The sequence below is a fragment of the Hippopotamus amphibius genome, chromosome 11 (assembly GCF_030028045.1).
Source record: "Hippopotamus amphibius kiboko isolate mHipAmp2 chromosome 11, mHipAmp2.hap2, whole genome shotgun sequence".
In the NCBI taxonomy this organism is placed as follows: Eukaryota; Metazoa; Chordata; class Mammalia; order Artiodactyla; family Hippopotamidae; genus Hippopotamus; species Hippopotamus amphibius.
Genome location: NC_080196.1, coordinates 40,655,625 through 40,669,626, shown reverse-complemented (window position 1 = coordinate 40,669,626; position 14,002 = coordinate 40,655,625). Strand labels below are relative to the sequence as shown.

Below are 14,002 nucleotides of genomic sequence, written 5' to 3'. Positions count from 1 at the left end.
GATAGCTACCTTGTTAAATTTGTTCCTTAAGAATGTGAGGGAACTAAATTTTTGTAGACTGAATCATTTTAAATGAGCAAAGAGGATCCTGTACTAAATTCTGTTGTAATACAGTTAATTTGATTATTTTAGAGCGAGATGGTATCTACCCCACTGCCTGCTCCATCCCCATTTAATGTATGCCTTAAAGTTGTTTTCTTGACACCACCTTGAACTAAGAAATCAGTATTGAAATTTTAGCCTCCAGAACACGTTGATTTTTACCATTTGAGATGACAAAATTTTCTATTCTTTTTTAAATTTTTTAATTTAATTTTTATTTTATATTGGAGTACAGTTGATTTGCAGTGTTATTCTCTACTATTCTTAATTCAGAAGTAACTTCTGTGAGTGGACTTGCTTTTAATTTATTTTCTGTAGAACGTAAATTGTTTGGGTCTAGGATGGGGTCTGCAAACTTTTTCTTAAAGGGGCAGATAGTAAATATTTTAGGCTTTGGGAACCATACAGTTCTGTTGTAACCACTCAATTCTGCTGTGTAAGGTGAAAGCAGCCATAGACAATACATAAACAGTGAGCATGGCTGTGTTCCAGTATAGCATTATTTTCAAAACAGGTAGCAGGTTGGGGTTTGCTGACTCCTGTCTAGAATTTTCTTGCATTTAAGCCAATTTCATATCTGGAGAAAAAAAAAAGAATAGGGGAGGATATTATTGCATAACCAATTCCTGTAACTCAGGCAACTGTGGCTTGCAGAGGCCATTATTTTTGAATTACACTGTACTGCCTTCGTACGTATAATCATAAACAGAAATAGTTTCTTGCATTCTCTCTCCTCTCCATCCTGCTGTACCTTCTCAGATTTTGAGTGCCCACCACATAGCAGATGTTAGGCTAAGCACTGGGGATAAGTGGTGAGTAGGCAGAGCAGCCCCTCTCCTCATAGATCAGTAGAGGTGACAGACAGTAAGCAAACAGAGCAATGACAGATTGTGATGAGCGCTGTGATGTTTTCAAGCATTGTCCTGAGATGGAGAACAACAGGGAGGGCAGTGCTTCTTCCACAGTGTGCTGGGGGAATACTCTCTGAGGAGGTGAAGTTTAAGCTGAGACCTGAAGTTGAGAAGGATCTAATCATGCAAAAAATCTGACAGGTTTTTTTTTGACAGGAATCAGAAGATAGTCCTCCTCTCCTCCTTTTCCCTCTGAATGTCAACATAGACATGGACAAACTATTCAGATTTTCAGAGGATATTGAAAGCTATCTTAAAAGATTTTTTTTTTCTCTTTTAGCTTTTTAGACAAGGCTAAAAGCAGTAAGAACAAATGGAAAGTTTCTATCTTCTGGTCAATACATGTGCATGCATAGTGAGTGTGCATAGAAGAGTTGGCTGCCACAATAAAGGTTTGGGCATTGTGGCCTGTTATTTAGAACTCTGGGGATGTGTGTGAGGTTTGTTAAGGTTGAATGAAGCCTCATGTGTTGTGTTATTATGGCGCTCCTGAAGGATGGGCAGATGCAGTGGGGTGGTGGGGCCCTCTGCTGGCCGACTATCACTCACAGTTCTCTGCTTACCATAGCCAGTGTGGACAGAGAGGTTTTCCCGAGGACATCTCACGTGGTTAGGCCCTGGGATCTTTGCAGGCTCCTTAGGTCAAGCCTTAGGGGAATATTCACAGGTAGGCTTGTGTATCCCTAGCTCCTGTGCTCTCTGCTTCTTTCTTCTCTGTGGCCTTCTGCTGACTGGTGCTCTTTGCTTGACTGGCTACTTGTGCTTTGGTGGAAGGTAAGGAGGTAGGTGTGGGCTGAGCATATGGACTGAGTGTTGCTTTTGTGTTTTCACCTGCTGTCTCTGGCAGCTAAGTACCCAGCTACAGTCACTTCACTTTACTGATAGGGAATGCTGACAGAAGCACAAAATGAATATAAGTTGGATATGTGTGTGGTCGCATTTTGAATCTTTGTACAGGAGGAGCATGTTCTACTTGAAGTGACCATCCTGCAGAAGCTTTGACCTAGATGGATTCACCATTTTGGCTTGATTTGGGGTTTTAAATTTTTGTTATTGGGGTATTTTGTTTGTTTTCTTTTGTTTGTTTTTCATTTTTATTTTGTCCCAACATTTTCCTTTATAGTCCACCATTAGATATTGATCAGTTGAAGCTCATTTTAAGACTCGTTGGAACCCCAGGGGCAGAGCTTTTGAAGAAAATCTCCTCAGAGTCTGTGAGTTGATGCTTTGATTGTAATTATCTGCCCTGTTGGGAGCCTCTGCCACTTCCCTTCTGTCAGTCTGTACTTTGACGCGGGTATATCTGTAAGCACGTGTGCCCTTTGTGTGCTGACTTCCAAGATGAGGAGGGGGTGTGTGTGTGGGTGTGTGTGTACCTGCCTGCTAACGTGCATGAGTGTGTTTTGTCTTCTTCCTATCTGGGTATGTGATACTAGAGCATGGGAGCTTGTATTGGGCAGTAGTATCCCAGTAAATGAAATCTGAGGTTCTAATTCATTCCAAGAGATTAATGGTAAATTTGTTGTTTCCATTCTCCAGGCTTCATCTTTCTCAAAGTTTCACATATACTCAAGGGCTCCTTTCAGTTTTTGGTTAGTGTTTATCCTCAGAGCATGAGCTTCACCATATATTAGTCTAGCTTTATCACTAAAAGAATGAAATGCGCATTGTCTGTACTCTCTTGCCCTTTTCCAGAAGTTACTTGCTTTTTATTGTTTTGGAATAGACAACTCGCACATCCTTGGTAAGGTGTCTGTTTCCTACAGGGGTCCCTCTCTATCCAGTCTCCAGACCATCAGAGGTACAGCCCTACTCCTGACACCTCAGATTCACAGGGTCCTTCTCCCACAGCCTGCCTTTGTAATTACAAGTTTGAGTAACCTGAGAAAAAGCTTTGGAGCTAATGCCTTCCTGCTTCTAAGCAGGCATTTAGAAAGAAGCCATGGGAATGTGACTCTGGCTTACTTTGGCTCTGATTTCCTGCTGTTGGTCATTTTCTTGGGCCAGAGACGTGAGAGAAATCATGAAAGCCCAGTTTTTCTCCCCTTTCCCTTCTGTCTGCTGCCAGGCAGTTGGACAAAAGGGAAAAAGAGCTGTGGAGCCAAGTTCCAGTTGTGCCTTCCTGGATTCTCCTCCTATCATTTCTGACTGAAGGGAACCTTTTGCCCAATTGAAAAGACTGCTGGGTGGCCAGAGGCAGGCTTTTCATTTGTTTCTTTTAAGATGAGGAAGCAAAAGCACAGAAAGACTGTGACTTGCCCAAGTCACGCACTGAGTCACTTGGCAGAGCTGAGCATACATCCCAGATGTTCTGATAATATGTTTTAAACTTTAACCTCATGCGATTGCACACTGTTTTGAAAGTCATTGTCAGAGTTATCAACCACAGTGTCAGCCTGAAGAAGCATTTTCTTTTGCTTTATGAAATGCACAAGCTGGATTGGAGTGAATCAAAGAAGATATGGGATGATGCTTAGAGAGGATGGTGCTCTTTTGTTTTAAATGCATTTGTTTAGAAAGATTGGCTAATAGAGAGGACATGGGGGCAAGGGAGTAGAGTTGGGGAGGAGCTAGGTTTATTAATGAATAGTGCTCACGAGACTGAGACGGCAAATGCATTCCCTGTCTGGGGATGACCACTAGCAGCTCTTTCCCATTTCTCAGTCTTCCTGCCCACCTTCAACCATCTGCCCTATAGATATGTGCTATTAATCACAAGAATTTCTGAAAGAAAAGGTATGGGTAAAATAATAGTGTTTACCTGTCATTAATCCATCTTTTTTTTTTTTTAAAGAAAGAAACAATACTAAGTTCCTGACCTAATAATGAAATGTCTTTCTTATGTGAAATAGGACACATCATACATTTCAACAGCTCTGGTATAGAGTTGGGCATAATAAAATTGAGTATCAGAATACAGAACTTAAGTAATATTGTATTGAGTATAGGAATAAGAAAATGTTTTTTTTTTCTCCTACATAGTTATGGTAAGTGCATAAAAGTAATCAAAACATTGAAAAGGGTAGACAAGATTAATTTGATGTTAGTGTTACTGCTCAAATACTAGTTTATCTTAGAGGCACATGATGTGTGGAACATATGATGCGTAAATAAAGCCAGGTGAGTAAAATTCTGTAAAGCTTTTCAAAGTGAAAAGATAAATTCATTAATGGAGGGATGAAGTAAACAGAGAAAGCCAATAGCTATTTTCCTGAAAAGTAGTGAAGTGATGCCATTATTTATTGATTGATGAAATTCAGTCAGTAGATAATAGGACATTCTGAGTAAGAGGGTGCAGGAATAGATGGGCTGGCTGAGAACAAGTTAGCATGTGCCGTGAGAATGGGAATAAATGGGTCATGCTAGATGTAAGGAGAGAGAATTGTTTTTGGTTGGTGACCCAATACCTATAGTGATCGGTGAAAGGACAAAAAAAAAAAAATCATATTAAAGCAAAAAGCCCTTTCATTGACTCACTCTCACATTTTTCTCTGGAACTATTTTCTTCCTAACCTCCTGACAAAAAGGGGATGTAATAACCTACTTGACTAAAGGAGACAGAAAAACAGAAAATGTATAGGCCAAGTTATTGTTCACAGGAAAGAATAGAAAGGTGGCAGGATTTTAACATTTTAAAACCCAGCTGGTATTACTATCGCTGGTTTACTTAGCAACCTCCTTTTGTTCTTTCTCTTGGCATGCAGAGTACTATTTGTTATGTAATTTATTTAGAGATAAATCTAAATTTTATTGAGAATGTTAAAAACTTCATACCACTTTTTGAATTTGCTGGCCTCTGTCTTTGGGCCAGGGAGCCTTAAAGGCAGGGTGGAGTGCATAGCCCCAGTTGTTTCCTAATAGCCAGCCTTGAACATGTGTTTGTAGTAATCTGACCACTAGGGAATCTGAGTTCAGAGGATGAGCTAAAGTGGAAAAATCATTGAGGGAAGCCACAGTAGTGAATTGATTCGGGTACTTATTGAAAATGATGCTACAACAGAAGGAGGCAATTAATAGATAACAACAAAAGGAATATGAAAAGGCTTTTATTGAATTGTGTTGAGGATTTTAAAAATCCCATCACTCTGCTTTAATAGCAACACATGATAAACTAATAATTCTTGTGTTTGTGTTAAAATTGGTGGGACGGCTAAATGAGAGAAGTTTAGAGTACAGCTTACCTATGTGCGCATATGTTTGGAAAGCCTCATAGTTTTCTGCCTTTGTCAGATACTCGCAGAGTGTTTTGCCAACTTCCTCCCGGATATTTGTTAAGCGAAGTCAGTCTGTTCACCTGCTAAAGAGACTTGTGGGAAAAATCATTGTGCCATGCCGTAATACTGTCGGCAGCTTGTGACTTCTGTTTTGTCTCTGCCATTAGCGTCTAACTTTCCCCCCATCTCCCCTTCACTTACTATTGTGTGTCTGTGGCGTATATTTTAAATGTATCACTAACTACCGTCTTTGAAACTTGGCACTGCTTGTCACCCCATATACAACCTTGGTCTTACCTTAGGAGGGGGTGGTATTTTGGAGAATCACCCGAACCTGTGCCACAAAAATTTAACCTCTACCTTAAATGAATATATTGGACATTTCATTTTGTCCAAAGTTGAGTCAAAATTTTCTGGATCCTCTCCATTTATTCCACGAGCAAACAGGTTTTGGGCATCAGTACTTGAAAACGGTTCTCTGGCTGGCATCCTGGATCAAGGGGCAGTCTCTTTCCAGGGAGCCTAAATATTTAATGATGATGCTAAAACCAAAAGAAAGTTTTTCTTCTCCATATGGCTGGTCACTGGCTACATGCCTAATAACTCTCATGCCATTCACGGAAGCATGCTTTCACATGCAGCCTTGGGCTCTGGCCTGGGATGGGTGGGATGGGTGGGAGTAGGCTTTTTATTTGGGGGTGGCTTTTTGGCCTTTTTTAAAACTTGAGTTGAAAGTTATTTTTCGCACTGTATGCTTAACAATGCCCTTGACTAGGCATCTAAGATATTAACCAGCTTCAGCAGATTATGCGTCTGACGGGGACTCCCCCTGCTTATCTCATTAACAGGATGCCAAGCCATGAGGTGAGAAGACATAGACGTGCAGGGATATCTAATTCAGAAGGCCACATTCTCATTTTATTGCCACTATATAACCAACACAGTTTTCAACGTTACTGAATGCTTGCATGTGCCTTGAGGGCTACTAAGGCAATGACTGTCTATGTGCTATTACAAGACGTTGACATTTGGGATAAAACGTTACCCAATCCTGTGAACTGAGAATGTAATTTACAAGCTTTTACATAGAAAATGATGTTACTTTTATAGTTGGGTTTTATGAATTTAGTGCTCAAGAGGAGGTTTGTGTTTTCCCAGGGTTCTATGCCTACAGTCAGGGTTTGCTACCATCTAATGATTTTCAGCTGGAGGTGTATTAACTGAAGGCCATTAACATGCTTTCCTATTCATCCATTTTTTTTAATGACCAAAGAAGAGTTTTCGTTTAAAAAAAAAAAAAAACCTATAAAATAATCTAATGCTAGTAAGCACTGTATTTAAAAGAAAATATGCAAATAATATAAAATAAATATGAACACTTAGATAGGGTCATGTGCCTTTTTTACCAATGCTTAACTACTTAATCTAACTCTGATTTTATCATCAGAGATGATTGGGGCACTTCTTTCTACGGTGCCCTTAATCTTTTTGGGAATCAGGTTGGCAACACAGCTTTATTCGGGTAGTCTTCTTACTTATCTTATTATAGGGAAGACTGCGTGAGATAGGTCTCTCTTACCTCTGTTTTCCCTTCATTCTTTTATCTACATGCTGAAGTAGGCAGGGATAATAGGCATGTCGATAATTCAATTCCTAGAGTTTTCAAATCAGAAAGATTCTCAGCTGCTTTTCAGAGAGGACCTCTCCTACTTGCTCTGCATACAGTGACTAAGAAGGTGAAGTTATTAAGAGGTACAAACTATTGTGTATAAAATAAATAAGCTACAAGGATAGGTTATACAGCACAGGAAATATAGCCAATATTTTATAAATAGCTCTAAATGGAATATAATCTATAAAAAGTTTGAATCACTGTTATATACCTGAAACTAATATATTATATTAATATTATGGATACAATTTATATATGTGTGTGTGTATATATATATATAAATTTTAAAAACAAGGTGAATTTGCCCTAGCAGCTAGAACTTATTTCTAACTTTGTATGTCTGTGTATATGCGTACATACATAAATATTCATACATACCTTTACTGTTGAGCTATATTAAAAACAGGAATTTTAAGGAGGTAGTTTAGATTTTAAAAAAGTTTTACCTCAGCTACTCAGATGGACTGATAGGGATTCATTCTTTGAAACAGGGAAGGTCACAGACTTTCTTTAATAGCTAATATCTGAAGCATGCATTTTGAATTACATTTGTGTTTATATGATTATTTTCAAGACTAGTTTTCGGTTTTGCCTTGATTAGAGCTCTCAGTCCTTGGAAGTATTTAGCACCTTCAGTTCCTTAGAATGAAGTCCAGAAATTGTCAAGTTGAAACATCCTTAGAAAATGAGAGCAGGCTTTCCTTTCTAAAGGTGACAGTGATAATGTTTATTTGAGCTCTCCCTCTGAACCAGGTACCGTGCTAAGGAGGTACTGCTTCGTTATCGCTAGTCCTCGCTCCAGCCCTGTGAGGTGGACACTGTTATTAATCCCATTTTATAGATGAAGAACTCAAGACTTAAAGAGAATAAGTAATTTACCCAGAGTGGTAAAATCAAGATTCAAACTCAAGCCTGTCCCACCCCAAGGATCAAACTTATAAAACCAATATCAGTGTATAAATTTTTTGTGTGTCAAAATTTCAGTTGGAAGCTCTCTCACAAGTTTTATCTTGCTTGAGTATCACAATAACTATATGATGTAGGCAAGCTAAATACTAATATCTAATAGTAATACTAATATTTTACAGATGAGGTAATTGATATGCTAGTTAAGGCTTGCTCAAGAAGATGTATCTTATAAGTGGAAGGGGAAGGATTTCTGCCTAGGTTGTGTAACTTATAATCCACTATTCTTTATTAGCCTTATTAAGTTGGTTTAGTATTTTTAAAATGTGTTTGAACCTCTTAGAATAATATATATATAAAGCTTATGTTCACTTTCTTATCACCATGAATATTTTGTTAGCAAGGCTTAATACTGATATCCTTTTCATATACTAAGAGTACCTGCTGAGATCAGCACCATCAAAAGACAGTTGATCCTAGACTTTCTTTGGGAATACCAATCTCTGTGCCAACTTCAGCTTTTTTAGGAAGGCTGTCTTAGAAAGGGCTACTTCTTAGATATCTTGGCCTCATCTTTTTAAACTACTGATCCTGTGACCAGAATGCTAATGAAAGGGAAATTAATTGGTTCACATTTTTGTTCACTTTGAAATTTAACTGTGAGAGATAGCAGGAGTAAGTAAAAGTGATGATCATAAATAAGGAGGTTGGGATGGCAGTAAGAGAAGTCCTTAATGAATGTCGACGACATTCATAAACACTGAAGCTGGCAGACCCTGTCAGTTAACGCTTGCTCTTTGACAGGACCAAGACTCTGAGAGCAGCAACAGTATTGAACAAAGCCATTTTGAAAACCCTTTGTTTTACAGGCAAGAAACTACATTCAGTCTTTGACCCAGATGCCGAAGATGAACTTTGCAAATGTATTTATTGGTGCCAATCCCTTGGGTGAGTTGACCGTATCCTCATCTGATGAATATTGAATTGGTTATGGCATAAGTTAGGGATTTGAAGAAGAGTTTTTTCCTTTTGACTAAATATAGTATCATTAATTAAATCTTGGTGGTAAATAATGCCAATTATTATCCATGTTTCTATTGTCAGGTTTTTTTTTCAATCTCATGACTTGCTTATATATTTATGTCATCACAGAATTTGATGGGGGAGATAGGCTGGGACAGTGAATAAAGGAGAGAAAGTAATGGAAACACTGGGAGAACAGGTTGAGGGACACAGAAAGAAAGAGGAACAGAGGGAAGCCTATGACTCACTCACCACTGCTGTCATTTTGCGGTGTTCCGTACTGAGGGTGGAAACAACTGAAGCACAAAGTGGTTAGCAGACCCACCCAGGTGTTCCCTGCAGTGTGCCCTGCTCTACCTACAGGTCCCGTTATCCTCATGTACTTTTCTCTCCCTCTCTTCTTCTTTTGCCCTTTGAGACTTAACCATTCCCTCTTTGCAAAGCTAATTTGCCATGCCAGACTTCAAGGAATGGCTCCATATTCCTTCCTGCCACCATCACTTCCAGGATCTTTGGCAAAGGGGTGTGACAGTGGCAGCTGTGGGATATGTACTGCCTTAGCTATAAAAAGGGGCTGGGGGCTGATGTGTACTTCTTTTGGTTCCCAAAAGTGGCATTGCCTGAGGCTCTGATTCCCTGACTCTAGGAGAACACAGGGGACAGTGCTGTTTAATGGCAGACGCGGAAGAATGAGACCAGGACCTCCCTTTTTTGGGGGAGGGAGCAGTGCTGTGATAATAGTACAAGCAGCCTTCTTTCTTTTCTGAAGATTATATCTTAGTGGTATGTTTTTAAATCTCAGCTTTGGTCATCCTTCTGCTTATGGGTCCCAGCAGCAGGGCTTCAGGTTTAGTTTTCTCCTTCTGAGAGCTGACAGTGTGACAGCCTCTTCAGAAGTTCGAGTGAAGGCTCAGTGGCTTTACCTTTTTAAGCACTTCATCCATGGTGATTGTTTAGTGTTGCTGTGATAATCTTTACAATAGCAGAGATGCTCACGCTCTTTGAAGTGTTGGACAGCTATAGATGAGTCCGTGTTGGCCTTGGAGGTGGAGAGCATGTCATATCTCAGCTGAATCACTCTCACGTCTAAGAATAAACCCACAAACTCATCAGGGGTATACAGAACGCTGCCGGGGGTGGTTTGGGTTTGCATCTGCCCTGGTATGCTCTCATTGGCTTTGTGTGATTTGTTTATACTGTGTAATCTAGATCAAGGGTCTGTGAGAAGCTCTCTTTGAGTCATAAGTACTGTAGGATGTTGGGAAATTATGTTGTATGCTGGTAGCTTGCCTGTCATTAATAAGTTTTTTTTTATCATATAAGCTCATGTTTTAGACATGGCAGTGCTCACTGTTTGACTTCCTGATGGCTGACTCAAAGAGATTTGTTAATTCATTTTTCCGAGGAAGAGGGGGGGATATATATGTGTCCCAGCAGCTTATTTGGGTCACATCCATCCTGACAGGGGTCCCCCCTTCTCTGGAATCATGACATTTAAGCATTCAAAAGAACTGGATACCACTTAGTACTACAGGTTGCAAGTGAGTCAAAGGAGGCTTTGAGCCATCTGCTACTCAGCACTGCAGTTCTCAGAATTTGAACAGACCTATCAGTCCACTGCCAAACAGTGATGTCATATAGAGTCTCTTCTTGCAGGCAGAACATGGTGTTACTGACCAAGAACTTGTGCCCAGCATATTAACCAAGCAGGAATACACCAACAGTGTAAATATTGACAGCTCTATTTTGTCTGTTACTGGCTTCATGTTTCACCATTATTTTCAAAACATGAAGTAAAACTTAAATTGCCCTTTGATGTAGTGTGTGTATTTGTATCTGTCAAGATCTTAGAGGAATCTTTTTCTTAACCTTGATCTCATTTTTTATCAAGGTATTAGTTACAAGGACATGATCCTTTTTACCCTAGGGGTGGCAGAGACTTATCATATGATCCAAACACCACTTGATACGGTTATTTTTTTCTAAGAAGAGAGGAACATATTTCTAGGCAATTTTCCTAGTGCTTTAAAGTGTAAACTTATGAACTTGACACATAAATATTCACTTTGTTCCTGTATTCTTCTGAAACGCACATTTCTCCTTTGGATTCCTCTGGAACTGAGGCTGCAGGACAGGGGTCTTTTATATCCTCCAGTGTACACAGCATGGATCTCTTCAGGAAACAGTCCTCCCCTTCACTACCCATTTCTGCCCCTTTCCACATTTAAGGAGCCATCAATAATTTGCAAAGCCTCAAATATCTTAGTTTCACCAAAGTGATAACTGTGGTCATTATTTGTCCTCCTAAGTGCCACCATTCTGAAACTCAAAACATCCTCATTTGTAAGAATTAGAAAAAAAAACAAAAACCACTATTTTGTGACCCCCTAATGAAATAGTTGCTGGGAAGGAAAAAACCAATGGATGCTAAAAGCTGTAAGTCAGTGGTCCCCAACCTTTTTGGCACCAGGGACCAGTTTCATGGAAGACAGTTTTTCCACAGACAGGGGTGGGGGAGCAGGGATGTTTCAGGCAGTAATGTGAGCGATGGAGAGCAGCAGATGAAGCTTTGCTCACCTCCTACTGTGCGGCCAGTTCCTAACAGGCCCAGGGGTTGGGGATGCCTGCTCTAAGTGAAAGAAACTGATGTTTACCTGGTGCTGACATATCCCACAAGGTACTTGCTTGGGGCAAAAAAGACACATCTTAGCCCAGTGATCAAATTTAGCATCATTATCAATGGGACAAATGGCCTCAATGTACCATTAAGTACATAGCATCACCTATGAAATATTCTTGCCAAAAATGTTTAACCCAATTTTTACGAAGTTTTCAGATCTAACAGGGTTTTCAGGAAATACAAGGAATAGAGGAAAACAAGGGTGTAAGTACATGATAGCAGAAGAAGACTGGGGGTGGTCTTTCAGGTCAGAGTTAGAAAAAAATAGGGGTTAGAAGTGGGGGGATTATTCTAGAATTAAGAGAGACTAAGGAAACTCAGTCAAATGCAATGCATGGCCCTTAACTGGATCCTGGTTTGAACACACCAGGTATAAAAAACAACTTTAGGGTAATTGAAGAAATTTTAACATGAACTGGATTTTTGATAATATTTGGGAATTATATATTTGTCAGATGTAATAACAGTTATGTTTATGTTGAAATATTTAAAGGTAAAGTTTCATGTATGTAATTTTATTTTAAAATGGATCAGCAAAAAATATATGTATATACAGATAAAGAAATGTAGAAGCTGGGGACTTCCTAGGTGGCACAGTGTTTAAGAATCTGCCTGGCAATGCAGGGGACACAGGTTCAAGCCCTGCTTGAGGAGGATCCCACATGCCACGGAGCAACTAAGCCCATGCGCCACAACTACTGAGCCTGCGCTCTAGAGTCCGTGAGCCACAACTATTGAGCCCATGTGCTGCAACTACTGAAGCCCACATGCCTAGAGCCACCACGAAAAGCCACCAAGAGAAGCTCACGCACCACAATGAAGAGTAGCCCCCACTCTCAGCAACTAGAGAAAGCCCGTGTGCAGCAACAAAGACCCAACACAGCCAATAAAAAAATAATAAATCCAATAAATAAATAAATAAATTTATTTTAAAAAAAGAAATATAGAAGGTTAATTGTTAGTGGTGGGCAAATGAGTATTCATTGTCCTATTACTTTGTATACTGAAATTTCTCATAGTGAAAATTTTTTTAATAAAATTTTCTTTTATCCAAATACCATGTCTCACCCACACAGCCATATAAAATCCGCAATTTGTTCATTAGATCCATTAGATGAATATCACTTGCCTTGTGTTAGTAAATAGTGAAAGGGGACAAAACAGTAAGAAACTATCCCTACTTACCTCTTGTAGATTACTTTCATTATGGGCTTTCATTCTGACATTTTGACCACAGTGGTAGCAGTTTGACACTGAGAGTCCACAAAAGCTTGTTCAAACACAATCTCAGTTACTTTTAAAAATTCTTTAGTGACATATTCTTAAAAATACACAATCCATCCATCCATCCACCCATTCATCCACGCATCCACACACCCATCCATGCATGCAAGCATGCACATGCACATGTGCATTGAAAGGAGGAAAGGAGTAATATATCCTAGAGCAGATATTTTGGAGAATTCTTTGGGTGTGAAGAGTGAAAACTGTGTGTTTGTTTAATAAGGCATACATTTTTGGTAATGTGTTAAAAACTCTTCTTTTTTCCTTCCAATCTGTGGTACTGATAGCTGTCGACTTGCTGGAGAAGATGCTCGTATTGGACTCAGATAAGAGAATTACAGCAGCCCAAGCCCTTGCACACGCCTACTTTGCCCAGTACCACGATCCTGATGATGAACCCGTAGCTGATCCGTACGATCAGTCGTTTGAAAGCAGGGACCTCCTTATAGATGAATGGAAAAGTAAGTCATAGCAGGATGAACATCTAGCTTGAGAACTTAGATTTAAAAATCTTTCCTAGGTGAGCCACTAGCCAAAAGCTGTGAGGGGTGGTGGGATTTTTTCTGGTTATATCCAACTCGTTAAAACTTGTAATGAGGGTGTCTAATGCAGAATGAGTATGTTCCTCTGATGGAAACTGTCTGTTGTAGATGACGACACTCTGGACCTTTGAGATGCTTCTGTCTGGTCTGATTTTGTGCACAGCCCCTCACGTCTGCATAGAGCTTTGAGGTTCTCAGAATTTCTGCATTTATACCATCTCTCTGAGCTAAGTAGGGAATAGGGAATTTTTACAATTGATAGAACTGGGGCAAAGAGAGTTTATACCTTATCTCTTACCTTAGACCTAGTTAGGGATACAGCCAGAAATGGAACCCAGGTCTCCTATGCCCAATCTCATATTCTCTCCATAAAACACAAATTCAGAACTTAAGTTAGATCCCAGAAGCCAGGATTATCTGTTGCTATAGTGTGTGGGATTGCTTTGCTACTCTTGAGCATCTTCTCCAGAGAGCTTTAAAGAGGAGGCACTGGGTGATGAAAGAAAAAAGAGAAAATGGTTCTTTTATATGTATCCTTGAACGTCTGTATAATCATGTGTTCCATCAGGATATCACACACAAGCAATGAGGCAGTTATTTGAAGTAGCCCATGAAACCAGTGGCCTGAACAGGGAGGAATGATCTTGAGCTTAGACATTAGGGTGCTT

General features: G+C 39.6%; 1 protein-coding gene across 8 annotated transcripts in view; it reads left to right on the top strand.

Moving 5' to 3' along the window:
• The window catches only part of MAPK14 (mitogen-activated protein kinase 14), a 73,471-nt gene that overhangs the window by 56,577 nt on the left and 2,892 nt on the right, over positions 1–14,002 (top strand). For 4 of the 8 annotated variants that reach the window (XM_057699411.1, XM_057699417.1, XM_057699415.1 and 1 more), the window contains exons 9-11: positions 2,148–2,227; positions 8,675–8,753; positions 13,080–13,253. In XM_057699411.1, the coding sequence (XP_057555394.1) occupies positions 2,148–2,227; positions 8,675–8,753; positions 13,080–13,253 (333 nt within the window). Of the gene's footprint in view, positions 1–2,147; positions 2,237–6,011; positions 6,092–8,674; positions 8,754–13,079; positions 13,254–13,442; positions 13,525–14,002 lie in introns of those variants that run through there. The other 4 variants (XM_057699414.1, XM_057699412.1, XR_009048044.1 and 1 more) reach the window with 3 other exon arrangements.